Source organism: Nipponia nippon, unplaced genomic scaffold (genome assembly GCF_047370975.1).
Source record: "Nipponia nippon isolate SJK-2023a ecotype South Korea unplaced genomic scaffold, ASM4737097v1 scaffold_1, whole genome shotgun sequence".
NCBI lineage: Eukaryota > Metazoa > Chordata > Aves > Pelecaniformes > Threskiornithidae > Nipponia > Nipponia nippon.
This window is the reverse complement of record NW_028262290.1, coordinates 38,424,433-38,447,441: the sequence shown is the minus strand read 5'-3', so window position 1 is coordinate 38,447,441 and position 23,009 is coordinate 38,424,433. Positions and strand designations below refer to the sequence as shown.

Genomic DNA, 23,009 nt, shown 5'->3' with positions numbered 1-23,009 from the left:
AGTTGTAAGTGGTATAGCACTCAGGGCTAGGCATGGACAGGGCATTAGCCATAAAGCAATCTGTCCTTAGCGATGAGAATAAGTTTTCAAGTGCACAGTTCATGCCGAAATTCCTTTGACCCTGAAAATTTAACATGGTACAAAGCTTTGAACAGGTTAGCCGCAAGAGCACAGTAGAGTGCTGGAGAGCCTCCTAAGAACCTTTGCAATAATTACAATGAGACTAAACATCGCTATAATTAAGTTTCCTTGTTTAATAAAAATAATTGCTTAATGTTTTAAAATCCACAGGTATAGGGCAGTTTATCTGAAGAACTGACGCCTCTCATTGTCAGGTTATGGCTTGTGTTTACTAGTACAAGACTACTGTCATAAGTACTTCAAGATCACCTTGAACTGAGAGATTCCTATGCTGTCTGTTACACTACGTATGCATGGGGTACAACACCCAGGGCTGGTGTTGACTTGCACCTCAATGCATTGACATTATTACATCTTCTTTTTATTCCCTAATTTTGCAAAACAGGTTTCAATAGAACAACACTCAACTCAAGGAAGAAGCACGACTAATAAGCTGAGCTCCTTTCCTGGCTCCAGCCTCCCATATACCATGGGCGTGATACAGGAGGCTCGCCGCCCTTCAGCTGCACACCTTTCAGCCTTCCACCGAGGCATGGCATGCCCTAAGGCAATATATATTATTCTACTTCTTCCTGATTAAAGACATGTTGAGAAGGAGTGGGGTAAGCTCATACAAATGCGGGGCTCCTGAAGAGAGGCACTGGAGTCAAAAACCTGATTTTTTGCAAGTAGGTATCTATTATCACATGTTGGAACAGACCACAGAAAGATAGCTTTGAAATCAGAATTGCAACTTCTTCAAGGCTTAGAAAGGCAAGTCTATTATTGCATTAGAGAACAATATGGTTATGTTTAAAAAACAGCATACGTCTGTGTAACACTCAGGATAAATTTCAGTTTGCATTAAAACACTACATTTTCATGCAAATACTATAGCATTTTCTTTTCTTGTAGAAAAAAAATAAAGACATCTAGAAGCTAAAAAATTTCTTTGAATGCAAAGTTACAAAGGTCACACAAATATCCCTCACAAAACCAGTTGAAAGGACAATAAGCTATTTTCCACTGGCAGATGAGATTAGCTGGATATTCTCACAATATTTTCATGAGAATCATTCCATATAAAATGGAATTCCATACGCAAAATTAAGCAAGTAGCTTATCAGCCCCCAACCCCTTACTCCATATAAATTACATCACAAACACCTCGAAAGAGGAATTTAACTTTTTTTTCCTCTAACCAAGTATCTTATTTTACTTTCTTTTTTCCTGGACATTTTGTACTGTAAAATATATCCTGACAAACTCACCTGATGAATTCCTCTGGTATTTTTTTCCCCTAACATCTATGGTTAACTTCTATGCAACAGTTTGAGATTCTTCCTTTAAAAGTGAAAAGGTGGTGATTTCTATAACTGCCAGTATTTTTGTTATTTCAAACGTACAAAAGGGTGAAATGTAAGAAACCCAATTAACAACTGAACTGAAAGCACCCCTGCTGCACTTCAGATGAGACTAAAAATAGGTGAGAAAGCTCAACATCAGAACTGCTTATCATTTTTGTTTGCCCTTAAGAGAAAAAATGGAGGGTAAAGGTCTGAACAAATTTTTGAGACAGAAATATAATTTTCAAGGAACCATATTTGGGTTTGTTCCCTCCCCATGTTACCTTATCTATTTGACAGAGATTTGTTTACTCAGTTCAACTTCAATGGGTTTCACTTCCTCCCTTTTTCTTGCACTAGCAAAACTACAACCAACATACAACTTTCTTAACATGAATGTTCCTCAAGCCCAAAGAAGATGACCTAGTCAACAGTACTACTTACTTGCTCTTACCTTTTAGCTTTCCTGCTGCAGTGAAACCTTTTTAACAAGGTTTGCAAACTGCTCAGGAAACCTGACAGCAAGATATTCATTAACCAAGAGCTTAGAAAATGGAAGGCTGGGGAAACCCACCTCAGGCTTGTAAGGAAGCATAAGAGCTTCTCCAGAAATAAGATGAGCAAACATTTTGCAAAGTCAGAAGAGTAACCCAACTCTCTGCAGGAGCTGGGAGAAAAGGAGTGACTGAATCCATGAATCCATAAATGTACACAGCACGTGTATCCTAAGAAAAGAGCAGACAACATCCACAGGCTTTTCTTTAACTGCCACTCACGACAATTAACTAACCGCATGTAGGAGCCAAGCCTCACCACCACCAGATTAATCCAGAAGAAACTTGGGCTCTGCTTCACAGTTCACACAAGCTGGGAGCCAGAAGAGAAGCCAGGCCTATTCTTGCCTCCCTCAACAAGCAGCAAGTAGACTATTTTTCTCCCCTGCCTGACAGTTTCCATTTTGGCATGCATATGCAATAGCATATCTATGAACTGCACCAGTTTGGACAAAGTTCTTAAAAAGTAACCTATCCAATTTTCCCTACAATTATCAATCAGGACTGCCAGACATCTGGAAACCCTTCAGAGAGCAACTTGGTATCACACACAGCAAATCAGCACGTTCTGGGCACTGACATCATTTGGTATGATAAAGTCTAGAGCAGACTCAGTGAGCTTACGAATATGGGAAGAGCCTACATGTATGCACTAAATCTGTGCATGTCAAAGCCTGCTACACGCGTGCAGAAGGCTCCTCAGATTCCTAACCACTTTCTCCAATGGAGAATACCGGATGACTCATTTCCTTGATGTGTACATGCATTATTTCAGTCTAGGTAAGAGACTTTTTTTTCTTTTCTTTTTAAACTGCAGGTGTTGTCAAACTCCATCAGACCAAGTCAACAGCATACCAGTGGCGTCCCTTGAAATGAAAATAGTCCTGCTAATAATCACTTGGCGTATCTGATATCAATCTACATTCCTGAAAAAAACTATTTGGGGGGGAGGGAGGTAATCTGGCTTTCTAAAACAACATGGTTTTGTACCTATGGTCAAAACTGACAGGCAAGCTATCAAAAAGTATCCAGCACTAAAAGCATCGAAGCATCATCAGATCAGGAAAGAAAAGAAATGAATAACCAGAAATAATGCATGATGTCAAGCGTTACACAGACTCATATCTTAAGCTTTCCGAATAGCCAGGAACTGTAATACATCTAAAATGGCATATAAATTCTGTAATTATTATTAATGAAGTAACAGGCCCATTATATCTGTTGATATAAAAGGTTAATTCACTACCTATAAAGACAGTTTAATCTTTAACAAAATTGATAAAACTACCTTCAGTATCTTGGTTCAGGTGCCTTCTAAATCTACAAAATCCTCCTCATGTATGTCATCAATTTTTTTTTTTTCCTTGCACCCCTGTCTAGATTTCTGCAGAATATCAACAGCCCACAACTTAATTCGTATGTCACAACGGAAGTCTGTAAGATACCAAGGATGCAAGATTCTGGATCTGTGTGATGATGACTTTACATTAGGTTCTTCATTGTGCTGGTAAAAAAACAGCCTGTCTGTTGATCGAACCAAAATCATTAATCCCCACAAAATGCTTCTTGTAACAGTACAGAACAAATGTAGTCAGACATTAACCGGGGAGGCTCTTTCCATCTCCCAGCCATCCCTGAAAGAACAGATCCTCAAACTCTCTTAGAAATCCCCTATCGGGAGATTGCTTTCAGGAATAGCACCAACCCATGCTAAAATACTATCAGAATAATATACTTGGTTATAATATAATGGCTAAGATAAAAACCTATTTTAGAAAGCATAAAACACCTGAAAATGTAATAATCACCCACCAATCTTATTATGCAACATCTATCAATGTTTGTAATTTAAAGACACTAAGACAAGACTTTCACTTCCACTTTTTCCACCAACAGAAAAACACTAACGAAAGTTAATTGTTACAGAAATACTGAGAATTGGATCTGAAATCGTAAGAGTTATTGAAAACATGCAATTTTAAAATGAAAGCTGAAAAATGAGGGACTGAATAAGAAATAAGAGAGCATTCTCCTAACTTTAGTGCCCACCACTAATATGAATAAAAGCCTGGGAACAAAAAACTTCTGTATTCTAATAGCTGTAATTACAGCGCTTCACCTATTGTACTTGAATGAAAGCAATAGGATACAGAAATAATTTTTATTTGCCATGACGCACAAAGCATTTTTTTAAATCAAATTATTTAAATCAACACTATCTGCAAATTATTATGAATGTATCATACTTGCACAACAGTTAACTTTTAAGGAAAGAATTTAACCAGCTTATGTGAACTTGGAAACTCTGAGATAGTAAAAAAAATATTCAAGTTGCAACTGGGGTTGTTTACATTTGTCAGTACAGAAGCAGCTTCTGGAGCGCTGCTCTGTAAGCTTTCAATGCACAGCCATGCCTATATTCCAGGCAACACCAAGGCAGTTAGTATTTCCTATAAAATCAGTTACTTTGCTTTTCCAAACAAAAAACAACACAGACCCACCAAAAACCAGCCTAGAAGTTCACTTCAGAGGAAAATGACATTTATTTTTCACTTAATCTGCATACCCTGAAACCAGTTTGCAGGAAGAGACCCAAGACTGAAGACATTGTGTAGGTCTCACCTTCCAGAAGGGAACTTAATCACCAGCTTCTTCAGCTTCCACCTCCTGCTCAGTTTCTTACAACCGCACTTTCCTTGCCAATACGTGAGGTACCACAAATTCTTAAGTAACTGACATCATTTCCAAAGACAAATCACCTAGATGGCTGGACAAAGCTGATTAAGAAGATACAGCACAGCCATACCAGCTTCATTTGAATGTGTGGGAAGAACTGACATTGGTGCCAACACGTTTGTGTAATGTGGTCCCTGCAGATGTTCAACTGCTTTGAGTTGTCAGCTGGCTTTGGAGATACACATCACAAAGCAGACTGGCAATTTAAAGAAGAACCCTCCAGGTGGTGTTGTGTGGATTTTAACATGGCGAGACATCTTGAGAAACATGCTGGGATATCTACACTTTATAGAACAGAAAGTTTTAAAAACCTCAATGACACATTCCACCATGGGCTAATTAGAATTAATTTGTGCCCCATGGCCTCAAGAGCTGCTCTCAGAATACTTAAAACTCCCTAATCATCTTCAAGAAGGCATCCTTTTGCCATAATTTGGTCCATGATTGCAGGACAATTTGAAGAAGCAAACCTGAAAATTCTTAAATCCAAAGCTTGTCCATCCACACGTAACATTTTTAAATGCCTTTATTTCTTGTTGAAGTGTGTCTGCCTAACAGAGAGAGAATGAATGAATGATCTAGTTTGTCCCTTTACTACAGGGACCCGCAGAGCGCTGCACTTGGGCCACCTTTTGTACCTTTACAAGGAATCAAAGGACAAGACCAAAGCATGCATAGTGCTTAAATACCACTATATAGGAACTCCTATCTCAAATATTTGAAAAATCTACACAAGAGCATCACCACCACCCCCATTTTTCTTCCTGTTAAACTACAGGCCCTGCTATGAATTTTACGTATCTTTCCTGCTAGTTTTACACATTCAAATAGTTTTTTCTCCTTCACACTACCGTTAAATGTTTTACCTCTGTGTATTTAACACCAAAAAGCACAGCTCACACTGCTTCTAAACACTATGTATTTGCTTGATGACAGAAAATGAATTCCAGTTAAAGTTCTGAGGTAAAAAAAAAAAATTCTTCCTAGATGAGACAGTAGGAGATGCAAACTTCTATGTGCTCCATTTTGTGCGTGTGAAGGACCAATTATTGGAGTTTTCACGTAGTATGATGAAGAGTCAGTATTACCACGCACAGCCCTTACAGGTCCATCCACTAGCTGGCTTCATTCAAACACTGCTTGAGAACTTTAAAAGCAAGCAGCTTCGCAGCCCTTCAGTCTCCCCTTAGCAGAACACCTATTAAAAACAGTCAAGCAGAAACGCTTGATACTTAATACTTGAAATGTACTCATGAAGGTGAACATTCATGAAAGATGAATGTAGTTGCTTTAGCAGGAATTTTAATGTCTGTGGAAGGCTAAGAAAATCTTTCATTTTAAAGCCCACCAACCAGAGATTCCTTCTCCCAGCTAAAGAGGTAGAAATAATCGTGTTGCTCTCCGCAGCAGAAAGCATGCCCAGTAATCGGAATATCCCATGGCTGTTGCTGGAGGCATAAATAAGTGTTGGAGATCTAGCATTAAAAAGCTATTATGAAAGACATGTCCTTATCTCACCGAGTAATTTTTCACAAATAAGCACAAATGCATTAATTTCGTTTAGTGAAAAAGCAATATACTACTACAAGAGTGACACTGCAATTAGAAGTACAGGCAACACCAAGGAGTCTAGCGCTAATGCCTACTACAGTATCTGCACTAGTAATTCTGTATTAGTGGTCCTGGGCCCCAGCTTGCATCATCAGACCCCAGAATATTTATGTATATTTGTGTCTTCATTCTCATCTATTTTCTGTCTCGAACAGCAGTGTGAAGGATTACAGACCGACCAGACCCTTTTCCCCTAAGCATGAATCCCTCTGCCCCTTAAAAGTATAGGAGCAGAACTACCATATTCTATGGTAGACAGAAGAGCCTATGGAAGAGCCTGTAAGACTTGGAAAGGGAATTTATGAAGGAGGAAAGATTCCAAAACCAGCTAAGTGACGGGATACACTTCTGTGTATCTACGTAGCTGAGATGGGAACAGAGATGCTGGAGGAGATGAATGCTTCAGTGGCACCTTTCAACCAGATCACACAGGACATGAGAGGTCACTGCTGTTCGGGCAGAGATGACAAAGTCCCTTATCTCACCCACAGGCCTTGTACAATTCCTCAGCCCTAGAGCAGAGGTTTAACAGTATTTCGATTCCTGATTTTATTGTAACATTATTTTCCATAACAGTACTAGAGAGATTTAAAATGTAGACAACCCTTGCGCATTTCAGCCAAGTAAGTGTAACTAGCTAGTATGCACGCATCTAGTTCAGAACTGCAAACTGAAAAAAAAAAAAAAAAATATTTAGGTAGGGTAAAACTCACACAACAGTTAGACCTGCATGCTACAAAACTAAAGAACATAATCACTTCACTAAACATCAATTGTAAATACACAAACATTTCACCTGCCTTCAGAACTGCAAATCCCCTCTTTGTTGAACCCAAACATTACATTGTGAATGCACCAATGAATTTTCACTAATATGTTTCTTTTTCCTGAACTAGAAAATGTAGGACCATGGACTGATAAAACAGTAAAAACCTGCAGGATGCCTGGGATTGAATATAAAAAAAGAAGGTATTAAAAACAAGTACTGTAATGATAGGATGTTAATTCCGTTGCCTGCATATAAGGCTTTTTTGCCAGGTCAGTTTGTTCATGGGATGAAACCTGACTTTGAATTATTTCAGTTTGTTATGGGTCTAATTAACCTACATTAGTCGCTTCCTTGTTAGTCCTCTGGATGCTGTTGCTCTGGTGCTTTTACCAAACCCTTTCCAGTCGCTAAATTGTGGGCTAAGGATAAAAGCACATTTCACAGTCCCCCTTCATAAACTATTTCAGGCCTATACTCTCCACTGGTTGACTTGGGTATCAGAAGACTCATGGCAGTCAAAGGAAGAGTAGGGTTTCAGAAAAAATACAGAAACTAGAAACTGTAGCCATGGTCTCCATCTGAATCCTCAGTAGAATCAGGCTCGTTTCCAAAACCAGGATTCTCTCTTTCCCTCTGTCCTTCTTTTTTCAAGTTAAGTCACTTCAACTCTAACCAACAACTACCACTCTTCCCCAATTACTGACCCCTTTAACAACCATGCTCCAAAAGACACTGTCACTCCATAGTCAGAGCACAAGTTCTTACACCTAGTATTGTGCCCTGCGCCCACCCAAAGTCAGCCCACAATCCAAAGGCAGGACCACTGAAACTGCCGGTGAATGATGTGCTAGGCACACCTCAAATGCCGCCCCTTTATCCCAGTTGCGTGCAGGCAGCAGTCCTGGATCTGCTGGAATTACAAGGCAAAGCAGCAGCACAGGGGGCCCAAACTGGAGCACAGATAATTATATCATCTATGAGACAATACCACTGACCAGACGGATATGAAGCGGTTCACATCCTTGTGAGGTCCCCAGAGAGGCTTAAAAGACCACCGCAACAAAAGAGTTAAGAGCTGTCTCACTGCTCTGGCAGTGCGGGAGGCCGCTATATGATTTCAACAAAGATGAGAAAATTGATACGGAGACACTGAAGAAGCGATTGAGAAGCAAGCTCAATGTTGGAAACCGTAACTCAGCAACTACTGCCTCACTGGAGGCCTCTGTATTGTGTAGGCGCTGCCATACTCTCTGCAGCACGATCTTTTTTTCAACCCCTGCAGAGAATTAGTGACACAGCCCATAGCCAGCAAAGAATATCGCTTCATGAGAAGCGGGGATGAAAGCATACACCACTACGTGACAACACACACAAGCCTAGGTATCCATGGAAGTCCACACCTTTCTCCTCCTGACCAGAGCTGCTTCCTTCTTTTTTCCCAAAGCAATGAAATCAGTGGAATTCATAAAAAGCAGAGATCTGCTTAAAACTTTATTACATATTACTATAATAAATAATCTGTATTTTTGCAATAGATCCATTTCCTTTATGTACCAAACTTGTTTTCATTGGCACTTTTGGAGTAAAGTGAAGTACTGGGCCCCGTAAAGACACCTGAAACTTTCACAGAGGGTTTGAGAAGCTGTATCTGGGCCTGGGCCACCATGGAGGAATGCAAAGAAAGCAATGCCACAAACCAGGCAGTAGAGGTGAGAAAATACAACAGATGAAACAGATGGGGATCAATGTGTGCATTCAGCAAAACCATATTGCTTTCAAAACAATCTCTCAAAATGCAGAGGTAATATTCTGCCATCGAGCACATCACACAAACTATCTGATCTTCACCCTCTCCCGAGGGGGACAAACCCCAGAAGGCACTGGTGGCACAACTCTCATACACTTCCTTTAATCAGTCCTCATTCTTTGCTCTCACAAATATTACAAAGGAAACTTCAGGTAAGACCTTTACACCGCATCTTCTACAGCAAACAGGAAGAAAGGATGCCCATGCACATCACTTTTTCTATCCTCAAGTTTTACTTCATCTGCAGAACAATCATCTGCTACTGATCAATTCTCTTCTCACAAACTCCAGCACACATGTAATGGAAGCCAATACATTTATTGCTGCAGCTTCTTCTCTTGTATCATGATCCAGCAAATGTACCGGCACCACGGCCTATCTTATCTCCTGTATGTTGACGGTTCCCGGGAATGTTCTCATGGTGCTGCACTGGGCAGACCAGCATATGGCATCCAAACTCCCTTGAGGCACTTCTCCTAGGACAGGGGTTGGGTTCCACACAGGCCCCTAACAAACCCACCCACAAATACCTCCACAGAACTGGATGCACTTCAGGCTGGGATTCAAAATAATTCTGCCAATCAACATAATCAGCATACTGTGTGCTCTACTAAATTCAGCAGAAACGGATGGCTGAACAACTGTGCACACATGTACTCAGTCAATCCAAATTTGTTTGACTTGGCAACTCAGTAACATAGAGAACAGCTATTATGGTACGACCGTCCTTGGCCTAAGACATGCTTCAGGGCAAGCCCTACAAAGTTTGAAGGGGATGTCTAACAACTAGGAATCTGGAGAGGAAAAAGGAAAAAAAAAAGAAAAAAAAAAAGAACAATCCCAACAGTTACCTGACATCATCCTGAAGCACTTACAACGGTGTAAAACTATGTGTCTTTACCCTGTGTTCATTCTGATCAAGTGCTTCTAAAACCTTACTGTAAATGATAAAGGCTACCGATCTAATAAGTATAAACTTCTTGCTTAGAAAGATCAAGTGAAAGCAACAAACCTTCCAGAAATCGATACATTTAGGATATGATTTTGTCCCATGACTTGCCAGACACAGGACAAGATGGCAGCAAGCGGTACAATAAATACTGTTTTTTCTCTTTTCTGAATCTATGCAGCACCCACCATACCCTTATTCAGTTACCACATTTTCATATATATCTATATATTTATTTTCATATATATATATACACACACACCCACACACACAAGCAAGCAAGCCTTTTAAGTATTCTAAGCAATTCTCCAAAGACAAAAGACAGGATTGATCCTCATGTTCTGACACATTTCATTTAAAAACTGTAACAACCATAGCTACATTTCAGTAAAAAATGCAGAAAGGAAAGATGCTTTCAGTTTCACATGAAAATAACCTTTCATTTGTACTTTATTTCTAAATGTACTATTCATACACATGAGAAAAACAAAAACAAAATTTCATATTTTGAATAAGTCTATTAAGCCAAGTTTCCAAACTGGATGTTGTACGGTTAAAAACGAGGAAGAAATATAGATTCTTCTGACTTAATGTACTTTATCAAGCACTTGTTCAAAGGTTAACAACAGCCCTTTTAAAATGCTCTTTTTACCAAGGCAAATCTATCCAATATCTGAAAAATACAGAAGCATGGACTCACCCAATAAAGACGAAATTACAGATTTTGAAGTTATGTGAATACTCATGTATAAAAGACACAGGGTGCACAATGCTTTTTCAAGAATACTAAATAGCAGAATACAGTGCATTAGTTAATTTGAATAACAGCAGGGAATTATTCAGCCCACTCTTGTTTGGGGAGAAAGTGAAACAATTCCACACAGTTGTCAGCTGTTCTGGACATTCCTCCAACTGCAGGGGAAACAACTTGAGTCAGTGTTGCCACACATTGTGCTGCCTCTGACTGCACGTCCCTGCTCCTTCCCTTGCACCAACACTCCTCAGATCCTGCAAGAAAGCCAGGGAGCACCAAATAAGCAGAAAATTACTGCTACAGAAAGGAAAGGGCTCTCTGCTGCTGTAGCTTGGGAAACTAGCTTTCTGTGGGGTCAGAGGAGTGCAAATGTCAGCACAGGAGGAGGAGCAAAGATAGGCAGCTAAAAGCAATTACCATCCAAGCAATACTGCTTACACTTAACACCAAGAGCACCTTGGAACTATGACTGCAGACATTAAATAAAACTCTTCTCTGAAAAAGAACTTCTGTTTAAAATAATAATAGTAATAAAAACTATGGCTCCAGTCAACAATAATCATCAACCACCATGCCTCTCCAAGCACTAAGCACAGCATCAGTGTCAAACAAGGTAGAATTAAAGAAATTGCCCTCCTATTTTCATGACACATTAAATTCAAAAATCATCATACTTGACTTTAACAATCCCAATTTGCAGAGTGTCAGAAACAAAAACCTTCTGTAACACGTATATTATTACATTAAGAAATGAGCTTAAGATGTATTCTTTAGCTTATCGATCTTTGCCTCCTCCCACCCTAACCAGACCCTCTGCCACCTTCAGCATAAGAGAAACATTTGACCTCCTGGCTCCCAAAATGGTTTCAATGCAATCAGATTTTTTAGTACATAGCCTCTTTCCTATGCTCTCATGTGAATACAACAGTATTCAGGATAAAGAAAAAAGTCTTAAACTTCATTAGTCATAGTAGTCTTTCCTATTTAGTCAACCAATCATGAATAATAACTTCTCGTCTAATCCTTTCAAATCATCTATCCTAAAAAGCTCATGAAAATGGATTAGCCTTGTAGTGCACAGCAGATTATTTCACTTACAGTCTATTGTATCAAAAGATGATAGGCGAAGAATTTTAACCAAGGGCCTCTTATTAAGACACAAAACATCCCTTCAGGCCTTAACTTAAGCTGGAGGGCACTGGCAAAAACAATGCCATAATATCACGTGAAAAAAATACACCAAGGTAGCCATAGCTTCAACCATTCAACACTCCTAGGGAGATGAAGACTTTCTCCTCCTTAAAAGAGCCTAAAACTCAATACAGATCACAGAGTGCAAGCCCAACAAATTCCCTGCAAGCAAAACTTAAGGAATTTAGTACCTGCAATTTGCTCTGTTTAACTTTGAGTCTTCATTTATGATAGGTTGCAAAATTCTCACAATAATTTGAAGTGACAAAGATATAAGCAGGGTGACTATATTCAGAAAAGAACCAGTATCCTTTTTGAAAGAAGGAAAAAAATTGGGGTGGACAACAATTTTTTTATAAGTATTTGGGACATTATGGGATTCTCAAGGTAAAAAACCACAAGTTCACTTTTTTCTTTTTTTAAATTCAGGCAATAGATAAAGTTCTACTATTTCCTCTGCCAATTTGTAGGCTAAACACTAGATGTTTTATCTGCACAAAGATGTAATCAGTTTATTTTGTCCAAATGAAAACAAGCTAGGAAAAGCTGGTTAAATGTATTAAGTCCAGTGAAAAGTGCATAAATTCCTATTATCACCGTGCTAAAGGAAATGTAGCTCAGACTTTACAACAGAAGAAATGACAGAACAAAACTCCGTAAAGTTACTCTCCAGATCTCTCACAATAAGAAAGATCATCAAAGAAAACTCCTCACCTTTACTTCCATACATAGACATTTTGTATTTAGCAGTTTCATACCATGCTTGCAGCTGTAAAAGAAACTCTATGGCTTTTTCTTTGCCCAATACCAGAAAGAGCTCAATTACTGCAGTTGTTGAAATCTAAAGTCTAAAATTCCACAGCTAACAATCAAGGAAATTTAATTACTCCAGACTTTTTGAAAATTGGTTACAGGCCTTTACCATTCCGAGAGAGAAGCTAAGGCAGGGCACTACTGACAAGACCACCGCCACACATACACATTTCAGGAGATGACTGTTGCACAGTAACTTTACTGAAAAGTTTAAAAAAAATGGAAGTGCGAGTTCATGCCTGACTACATGTGAAACCTCCTCGGCACACCATCAACTGCAACATCAATACATGGAGTGTATTAGCTACAAACATAAAGCAAGAAATAACACAGGCCAGCGTCACTCCTGCCATGACAGCTATGGTACCCTCCACTACTGGACTATAATATTAAAAAACAGAATATTTTTTCTAAGTGTTAACTTTTTTTGATCTAGATGTATAACTTGAGTCCCTCAGGAAATCACCTGCTTGTCAGCATCCCAACACCATACATACCTCAATTTCTAGGACAACTAAGAACCACCAACCACATCAGACAGAGACTGCGCACAAAGATGCTAAACCTTTTTTGTACCGAGGATCCGCCTACTGAAGTCTCCAGCTTCCCATTAAAACCTTTCCCCTCACAGCCTTGGACTAGGTTCCTGGATCTTTTCCTTAGGTTTTTTTTTCCCCTTGGGATAGAATTGACTCCTTGCCCTAAAGTGGGCAACCAGTTGCATTTTGCGTGTATTAAATGCATATCCAGCTATGTCTGCTGGGGCGGGAATCACCAGTAGAGGAAACAGCCTCTTTCTCTCCACATATCTCATCTGGCAGCAAGGAGCAAGAGAAATAGTAAAATCTTCTGCTAATGCAGAGCTATCTTCATTATTCCCGTTGCAGCATACTCTTTCTGATGCTCAGGCATGCAGAGAAGGAGGGCCTGCTACAAATTTTGGCTCCTTCATGCTTTCAGCTAGGAGCTGAGAAAAGAATTTGCCCTCTACCTTGCATTGAAAAGCAGACTCCAGGAATCTCTTCAATTATAATTATTGTGGGAGTGTGGTCAGGAAGATAATAAATCAGATTGCCGTATCACAGGTGTACAAAGCAGGGGGAAGTGGGAGGAAAACAGGAGTTAAGACTGCTGTAACAGAACTAAAAAATTCTCAGGGTATGGAAGGGAGGAGGGCAGGGAAGGTGAGATAACAGCCACAAATTTATTTTCAACCAGAAAGAAAACAAAATATTTGGCTACAAATGCCTTACAATACACCTAGGATGCAACCATACAAATAAACAATTCCCCAACTAACCCTTAAATCCAGTTTTCCAGAACTGCATTTTTATAATAAAATATTTTGTCTTTGGCAGGCTGCCTTGCTGGATTACATGGGGTGCTTATTTACACTGCAGTTACTTGTTAATGACATAATCAGAACAAACTGAGGAAAACTTCACATCTAATGAAACACAAACTCTTCCATGTTTCCCTACGAGGATTTCTGTGCATGACACTGAACTGGAATTTCAGAGGTCTACGTTCAGTTCCTGGTCCCAGACATATGCTTCCTGTAAGACCCTCCGTGCACATGCATGCACACACCAAGCATTTGTATTTGCTTAAAGAATTTTCTCAAGTAGAATTGAACATTTCATTGAGCTGTGAATGCACACAAAGGACTCTTTGCACTAAATGCATTACTCAGTATGATTTCCAAGATTACGATTGAACTCTTCAAGTTTTTCGCATGTCCATCCTCAGTCCTTCATTTACAAGGAAAGGACATTCTAACTAACAGAATACACTATATTCCTTTAATCATATCATGAGATACATGAATTTACATCTTTGACATCCAACTGTACAAATTCACATGTGAAAAGCATTGATGTGTATTAACAAAGATTTACACAGTAAGGACAACCAAGTTACTTTGGTTTCATACTTGGGGGGGGGGGGGGCAGGAAATATCTAATTTGAGCTGCCAAATTACACACTATTTCCATGCAGATTCAGTGAATTTCTAAGAAACACAAATACAACAGGTTTAGTCCAATCCAAAAGGTCTTATACGTGATCCATAACCTGGCAGGACTTGGAAATATGGTCATGACTCTGAGATCCTCTATACCAGAAAATGTCTGAGTATATTCAGAAACCTATAATTTTAGCAGAAAACAAGTGGGAACTTGTAATTGCTGAGTGATGAGGGAAATACAAGAAAACAATAAACCAATGGTCACTGACATGACAGAGAACTGTTCTATCACCATTCTAACTACTACATGGGCTTTTTTCTCTCACAGGCTTTGCCGAAAATAAAGGAGCTGAAGAGTAAGGATTGAAACTGCAGATGTCCTCAACATTATTTTCCACATGCCGAAACAGTAGAACAACAGAAATGTCAGAAAATTACATGATTTTTATGATACTTTATTTTACCTCATAATTGAGCATATTACCATATTGACTCAGAATTAACCCAGTTTGGATACTGTTGCTTTTCTCAAGCAACCTAAAAAAAACAGACTTACTTAGCAAATATAGTTTTGTTTTGTTTTTTTTTAAAGAAAAGGTACTGAAACCATCATCCCATACAAAACACTTCTAATTCCAACAACCTGTATTTGCATTACGTTACTATATTATTAATTCATATAGAATACTGAATATTCATTACTAACGCTGACTTCTTGTTACTGCATTTTAACCGTAAAACAATTATTTCACAACTTCAGGGGCACATAGCTACAATCTCCCTTTTCAAACCAGTTTCTCTTTAAAGATAGCATCAGAAAATTGAGGTTCATACAAAGCACAAGACATACTATTACACAATCTGGACAAAGAAGAATTGACTTCTGGTGATTTAAGACAATCTAATTAATGGGGACTTTATACTATTATTCTGCTTAGATCTTACATAGGCAATTACAGGCCATGAAATAAGCTGCTATGACCTTTTGCAGAATGAAAGTACCAATGTTGCTTTACACTACAACATATGAAAACGTTAATTGGTCATAAAACTCAGAGAGCATTTTAAAAATGAACTGCCACATAAAATTACTGTAGTGCATGAAATCCCCAACCAGAACCTGTCTGTGCTGTGCATAAAGTCAGAGTCAGTCTCTGCCTCTCATATGAATAGATGCAATCTCAGCAACCAGACACAATAAATACAAGATGAAGGGAATGGCAAGCATAGCAGCAACACACAGAATTAATTCCAGAGGCTAGGAATCACATAATGAAAATTATTTCATTATTTTAACTTGTTAATTATTCATGCAGCAGAGATATGGGAAACGGCAGGAGAAAGCTAATAAAAGAGGAAGCAACCGAGAAACACCGATGGACAGGATTAGAAAGGTTATAAAAGAAAAGTTATGAAACAAGCGGATGAGGAAAGAAAGGGGTTTAGGGTAAGGTTCCACATTCACTAGCAAGGCCAACCTAAGGCATTCCTTCTGTCTCCCCACCCCTCGTTACTCCTGGTCTAGCATTGTGGCTTACTGCTTCCTCCTTACTAACGGGCACAATCATTTGTGAAACTGTACTACGAATCAGGGCTGAAAAATAACCTGATTTAAAAAAAAAAAGTTGACACAACTGAGAGGAAAATGCAGGAGCAGAAATGAGCAGCTGCAAAGGAAAAATAGGTCAGGCCAACACTTCTCCCAGCAAAAAGGTGCAACTGTGGGATTAAAGACCAATGCCTATGTTCAGACCATAAAAATACACCTCTCAACTATGTCTTGTAATGCTACAGGCAGAGCAAAATATGTTTGGACCACATTAGGTGACAAACATTGAAAAGAGGAGTTACACAGAAAAAGGTGGGCAAAGCACTTGGTTGATGTCGGGGAATACATTTTCCAGAGGAAGTGCGTACCCTTCACGGAAGAACCCACCAGCGCAGTACGCCTCCAGCTGCTCTTAGTGACTTTCTTCCCCACTGCACCCTCTTCAAGTCAAATCTAGGATTCCACGTGCATGATCTGCAACCTACCGTTCAGGTGTATATAACACGGAGAGTCACAAAGCATGATTCTATATTGCTTAAATGCATGAAATGGAGATGCAATAAAGAGGGAGCTAGACAAAAAAGCTAAACACGAGCTAGATGATCAAATACCAGGTAGCAGTACATGGCACTACCTGGTACACAGTAATACTTGATACTTCAGGTAGAGACAGTGCCTACATTTCTGAGATTCAAATGGAGTCTTCTGTTATTTGCTCCATTCAATTTCATCCTTACTAGATACCTTCCTTTACCACCATCAATTTCAAACATTTAAGGACGGAAAGGCCAAAACTAGATCTTTACTTCTATTCAAACTCTGCTACTAGATACCACCAATGCCATCTTTGGAGGCACTGAAGAGAGTGCAGAACCAGTTACAAGGTAGAAGGATAGCAACGAGTCATAAATAGCAGGTTAGGCAGTTTTTTTAATCATTTGTGATATGTTTATGTCAATACAACTTTTGGGGGGAGGTGGGGGGGGAATGCAATGCAAGACACAATCTAAAAGTGCTCACAGCTATATTTGTAAAGTGGTTTTCAGTATAAAGCCTTATTCATTTAAAAAAACAGACTAAAAATTTTCACACTAAATAAGTGCGGTTTTAGAAACTCTTTTTTACTACTATTAACAACACAAGTTAAAAACCAGGTGAAGCAAAGAATCCAAAATCGTCCCCTGAAAGCTCAAATTTAAAAAACATCATTTTGTAACATTTGGAATGAACACCCTAAACATATGATCCAAGGTCCTACCTAACATCCACTTGATCTCACAGTGAACCTAAATTCAATCTCACCAGTCTGAAATGTCCTAGTCATTTCAACAGTTACTTATTCAAGTGCCCTTAAAAACAGCTTGTAACACTAGCATTTAAAATTATTTCATGTTCAAAGACAATTATTAACTCAAACAATTGTATAAACCCATACAATAGCAGCTTTTCACTTGACTGGACTTGAACAGTAAATATCACAAGTAACCTCCAGGTAACAGATGTCACTTACTATTTTTGCTGTTAATACTTTGAAACTGAAGAAAAGAAGACTACAGGGAAATAATTAATACATAAAAGAAAACTGCAAAGAGAAAAGGAATAAGCTTTTCCCTACGTTTACTGGGGATAGCAACAGGTGGAAATTGCCACAAGGAAGATCTAAGTTCAGTATTAGGAAAGAACTCTCATATGACAAGAACAGTTAAGCACTATTAACAACAGTTAAGTTGCGTAGTGAGATTGCGTAATTTCTATTATCTGAGGATTTTATGGGTTTCAAAAGCCTAGTGGTACCATCCTTTCCTATAAATCAGTTCTGATGAACTTCACTAAGCCTATTTTATTCAAAGAGATGGCAGGCAGCTACCCAGTTTCCTGCTTGTATTGTTTTTCTGCTGTTTTAGTGAACTGAATCAGCCAACACCTGACAAGCATCAGAGATGGCATAAAGGAAGTAGTCATCATAACACATGCCCAATGTCAGGACTTTAACCTTCAGCAATAACGAGTTATGTCAGCTCACCGCATCTCGTAAGACTGTATCTTAAAAAACAGATTAAGCAAACAGATTAGACAAACATCTGCTAATAATACTGTAAGTACAATTCATCCTTCCTCGGGCTGAGAAGAGTAGACCAGAATTCTTGAGGTCATTTCCAGCGCCACTTTATGTAAGCTTTAAAAAAGCAACACAGAGCCCATTTTGAACCCATTTAGTGAAACTTTAACAAAATATTAAACTGAAATTTCACTTGATATATTAAAAGAGATAAATATTTGCCTGCTTAGCATTATCACAATTAAATGCTATGTCTAATATAGCATGCGTCTCACCTGTGTTTCCCATGTAAAATACCTCCTTGCTGAAAGGATAAGCCTAAAATGCCTTACGCCTAAATCATTTCACTTTTAATCTGTGTGAATTCAATTTTCAAGACCTTTCATTTTTTAAGAAAACCTGCTAAATGTGTATTAACTGTAAAATGCTGGCTGTACATACCGGCTTCTTGAGTTTGCTAATACACATCTCGTTTTACTCCTATTGCTAAAAGCTAGCCCGAGCAGACGACTGAAAACAACAGACAGGTAAGGGTTCAGACCTCTTTGAACAGCGATGGAACTGGAATGCTAGGAGTCTTACAGGAGACTTGCAAGGCAAAATTAAGTTCAGAAGTTACACAGAATCATTAAGTCTCACTGGTCATGCTTCTTAGATCATCGTTTACACCACCCTATGATTGCACGTCTGGTAGACATTCACATCCTATTATCTGTAGGAGACTTCAGGGAAAGGAAAAAAAAAAAAGGTAAAGACAGCAAAACATATCTGTATTCTAATCAGCTGGCTGATATTAGCAAAAACTTCCTCACTTAAATATCCTAATTCCCTTTTATTAATGCATAAGCTTATTTCTCTGGTTTACTCAAAGGAAATACTACTTGGTCAAGCATACATATAGTTTCCACTTTTTTACAAGTTATTCAAGCACCTCTCCCTGTGACTCACTCTAATGTACCTGCAGCATATTGGTCAGAAAACAAGGAATCCATTGAGAAGCTTGAAAGTTGGGAAAAAAGAAAACTTAAATGTCAATACCATATTTAATTTGATAAGCTTGTATACACTTCACGTGTCACCTGCTCTGGAGACCACGCAGAAAAGGAATAAATACAATATATCGCCTTGACCATTTTGCCTATTCCTTTTCCCAGAAGACCATGAATGCTTCAAACAAGAGAGACTCTTCTCATATTTGCACAGGACAAAACGTGCCAAATTACGTTGGACTTTCAAGAAGACTTATACATATGGAAAATTCACCATCACCAAATACAACTCTGATCAAGTGGTACAAATGGAAAACATCCTAACCCAGTTGCTATGTGGAAAACTAATTTGTCATAAAAACAAAGTTTTTGTCAATTACTACATTCATACTCGGGCAAGAGAGGGTTGTCAACATATATTCGTCTTCATTTGCTTACTAATAATTATTTCCATATGCATTCAAATTCCTGGTCATTACCACAGTATTTTGCTGATCCTTCCTTCCTGAACATATACATGCCTAATGCTCACACATACACAGAGCTTTACTGCTACCAAACCAGGGACAAAGCCAAAAGAGACTGGTAGCTCTAGATTTTCTATATGTGCACATACGAAGCAGAGCAAGTCATGAAAAAGCAGAATAACTTAGTAAGATACCCCAAAAATGCAAACAACAAAAAATGACCATTACACATGTAAAGAGTGAAGACAACATCTTCTGTAAGGACAACATACTTCAGAGCACTGAAACAGACAAGCGATCAATCAACCAACTGGACATTACAGGAAATCCCTAGAAGCCAAAACCGGCTGACTTCCCACCAAAACACATGCTTTCCACCGTAATTCCAAATTTTCTCCAGAGACTTCCGCCGGAATATAATTTTATCACTGTTTGCTGAGAAACCATATTAACGCATATTCAGAAGTTTAGGGCAGCGTTCACAAGAAAAAACCTCCCTTTTGTCCCGATAGTTATGACCCTTTTTGTAGTATTTCCAACACGATCAGATGAAACAAAATACAGTATAGTTCATCTTGTGACTGATGTAATGTGGGCAGGGAACAATACCGTGGAAATGAAAAAGCCAAGGATCTTTGTCTCCTTCTGGACGGATTGCCAAGTCTTAATAGTTGGAGGGAGAAATAGCTTAGCATCCCAAATAAAGCACTGCAGAGCATGTTCATTATTTCAATAAAGTCACTGCAGCTTTTGGCAACCCCATAGGAAACTTAGACCCTTCAAAGCAAGCCCAAGCTAAAAAGCTAGAGAACAATCGTAGTTCAAAAATTACAGAAGAAACAAATAATCCACTGGCTCTGGAAATAAACCTCAAGAAGCTCACCGCTCGCATTACTACCCATGCTAAAAAAATAACCTCGACGATAACCAGCCATAAATCTATAAAACGTTGTATTTTCTCGTCACCGCCGTTAGTATTTGGCAGCAGGCGAGGAAGGCGCGACCGGCGGCTGGGCCGGGAAGGCGGGGAGGCCGGCCGGCCGCTCGCCCCTGCCGCCGCCGCTCTCGGGGCGCCGGCGGGGGCAGCTCCGCCGCCGGCCCAGCCCCGCCGCACCGCTCCGGCACCCCCAGCTCCCCGCCGACACCCGCAGCGGGCCCCGGCGCCCGGCCGCGGCACGGCGGGAGCTGACCGGGGCCGCCCGCCCGGGCAAGGGGACCGGCGGGACGCCGAGGCGGCGCAGACCCCGCGGCCGCGGAGAGGCCGGGTGCGGCGGGCCCGGCGGCGGTGCCTACCTGCGAGAGCTGCCGGGGGTTGGGGCAGCCGAAGAGCGCGGAGCTGGAGCTGAAGCTGATGGCCCCTCTGCGGCTGAGGACGTGCTGCGGCACCGGCCTGTCCAGCGGCAGCACCGGCAGCTGGTAGCATACTTCCATTGAAGAAGCCTCCGTGAGCCGGCCCCCCGCAGGGCAGCGGCCTCGCCCGCCGCCGCACCTGCCCGCGCAGGGCTCGCCGCAGCGGGGCGGCGAGGGGGAAGCCCGCGGCCAAACCCCGCGGGGGCCCGGCGCCTCCTCACCGCCCCCGCACCCCCCGGGGGGTCGGGCCGGGCCGCGCCGGGCCCCGGGCCTTTGTCCTCCGCCGCCAAAGCCTGGCGGGAACCGCCGCCGGCAGCGAGGGGGAGGCGGCCAAGCGGGACACCTCTATCGGCGCCCGAGGCGGCGAGTCCCGGCCCGGAGCCCCGCGGCCGCCGCCGCTCCCTCGGCCTCGCTGCTGCCGGCGGGAGCCGCTGTCAGCCCCGCTGCCTGGCGCCGCGCATGGAGGCGAGGCCGGCCTGGGGGGGCCGCTTTGGGTGAGACACACGCCGCGCTCGCCCCTATTGTCCGGCACGGCCGGGAGGAGGAGGAGGAGGAGGAGGAGGAGGAGGACAAGAAGGAGGAGGAGGAGGAGGCGCCGCCGCCGCACGGCCCCGCTCCGCCGGGGGGGAAGGGGCCGGGCCCTCGGAGAGGGGACCCGGGGAGGAGGAGGAGGAGGAGGAGGAGGAGGGAGAGCAGGAGGAGGAGGAGGAGGAGGAGGAGGGAGGAGGCCTTCGCCCCGCCCGCCCCCACTCGGAACAGCCCTGAGCGCACTGGCCCAGGAGGAGGCAGAAGCCCGACGGACTCTGCGTGGGTCGCGCGACGGGCGACACGCAGAGCGTCATCACGTAACTACCCACTCTCCCCTTCCTCCCGCCCGTGCGCAGCAGGGTGGCTCGGCGGCGCCAGCGGGCCCCGCGCGCCGCGGCAGGCGCATGCGCCTGCCTTTCCTGCCTTTTCGCGCCTTCGGCGGCGGCGGCAGCCGGCGGCGAGGCCGGGGCTGAGGCCGGGGCTGAGGCAGGCGGGCGGGCGGGCGAGCGGGGGCGGCCTGCGCCGCGCCCCGCGGCCGGCAGCGCTGCCCGGCAGGGGCGGGCGGCGGCACCTCCCTCCCTCCTTCCTTCCCCCGGCCGGCCGAGCACGTGCCGTGCCCGGCGCTGCGCGGGCGAGGCCTGCGGGGGCCGGAGCCCCCGGGCGTGGAAGGCGGTGGTAGCGGTGGGGGGTGACTCGGTGCCCCCCCCCCCCCCCCCAGGCTCTGCCCTGGGGGCCGGGGAAGCCTCGTTGAGGGGGCGGCGGCGGTCTCCCCGGGGCGGGGTCCGGCTTCTCCCGCGGGACGCCGGGCACCGGTCGGTGCGGCCTGGCCTTGAAGGCCCAGCTTGGGCGGCTCCTCGAAAATCAAACACGGAAAGACAGTTTTGTTTAAAATGCATTTTCTGTCAAAAGCGGTACACGGAGGAGTTTGTGTTTGCCTGTGAATCCTTGCTGTTCATTTTGTAGAGTGCGGAGGGGTGGTTTTTTGCAAGATGAACACGTAAAACCATGTAATTTTTGTTAAGGTAAAAAATGAGATTCCTGGCAAACCACACAATTCTGGGAATTGGACTTTAAGGAAGAAATAGAATAATTCATGAGGTGCTCTGGTCCATGGCTACGTACATCACATAGGCTGGGACAGTTAGAACTATGATTGTTCTTTTAGGACTAAGCCTCCCTTTGTCTCTCCCTGCAGCTGCTTTTTTCCATCCTTTCATCTCTTTTATTTCTCCATCATAAAAAAAATCCTAAATATAGCGTGATAGGTAAGGGAACATTTCTGTTCTTTGAATAATATATGAAGTGCCTGTACCCACTTAAAAATCAGATTTTGCAAAATGATTCATATGATTTAATTTTGCATAATACATTGTTCTTACAAGTGCTTGCTTACTGGCAGAAAGGTTTAGATTTCACATGATAATGGTTATTTATAGGCGATGACATGGCTT

The 23,009-nt window shown here is 41.9% G+C and overlaps 1 protein-coding gene across 4 annotated transcripts in view; it reads right to left on the bottom strand.

Annotated features, from left to right (window-relative positions):
* Positions 1–21,237, bottom strand: part of PDE7A (phosphodiesterase 7A) — a 76,276-nt gene extending 55,039 nt beyond the window's left edge. For all 4 annotated transcript variants that reach the window (XM_087752243.1, XM_087752266.1, XM_087752251.1 and 1 more), the window contains exon 1: positions 20,974–21,237. In XM_087752243.1, the coding sequence (XP_087608369.1) occupies positions 20,974–21,111 (138 nt within the window). In that variant the 5' untranslated portion in view covers positions 21,112–21,237. The remainder of the gene's footprint in view (positions 1–20,973) is intronic.
* Between the last annotated feature and the right edge of the window lie 1,772 nt (positions 21,238–23,009).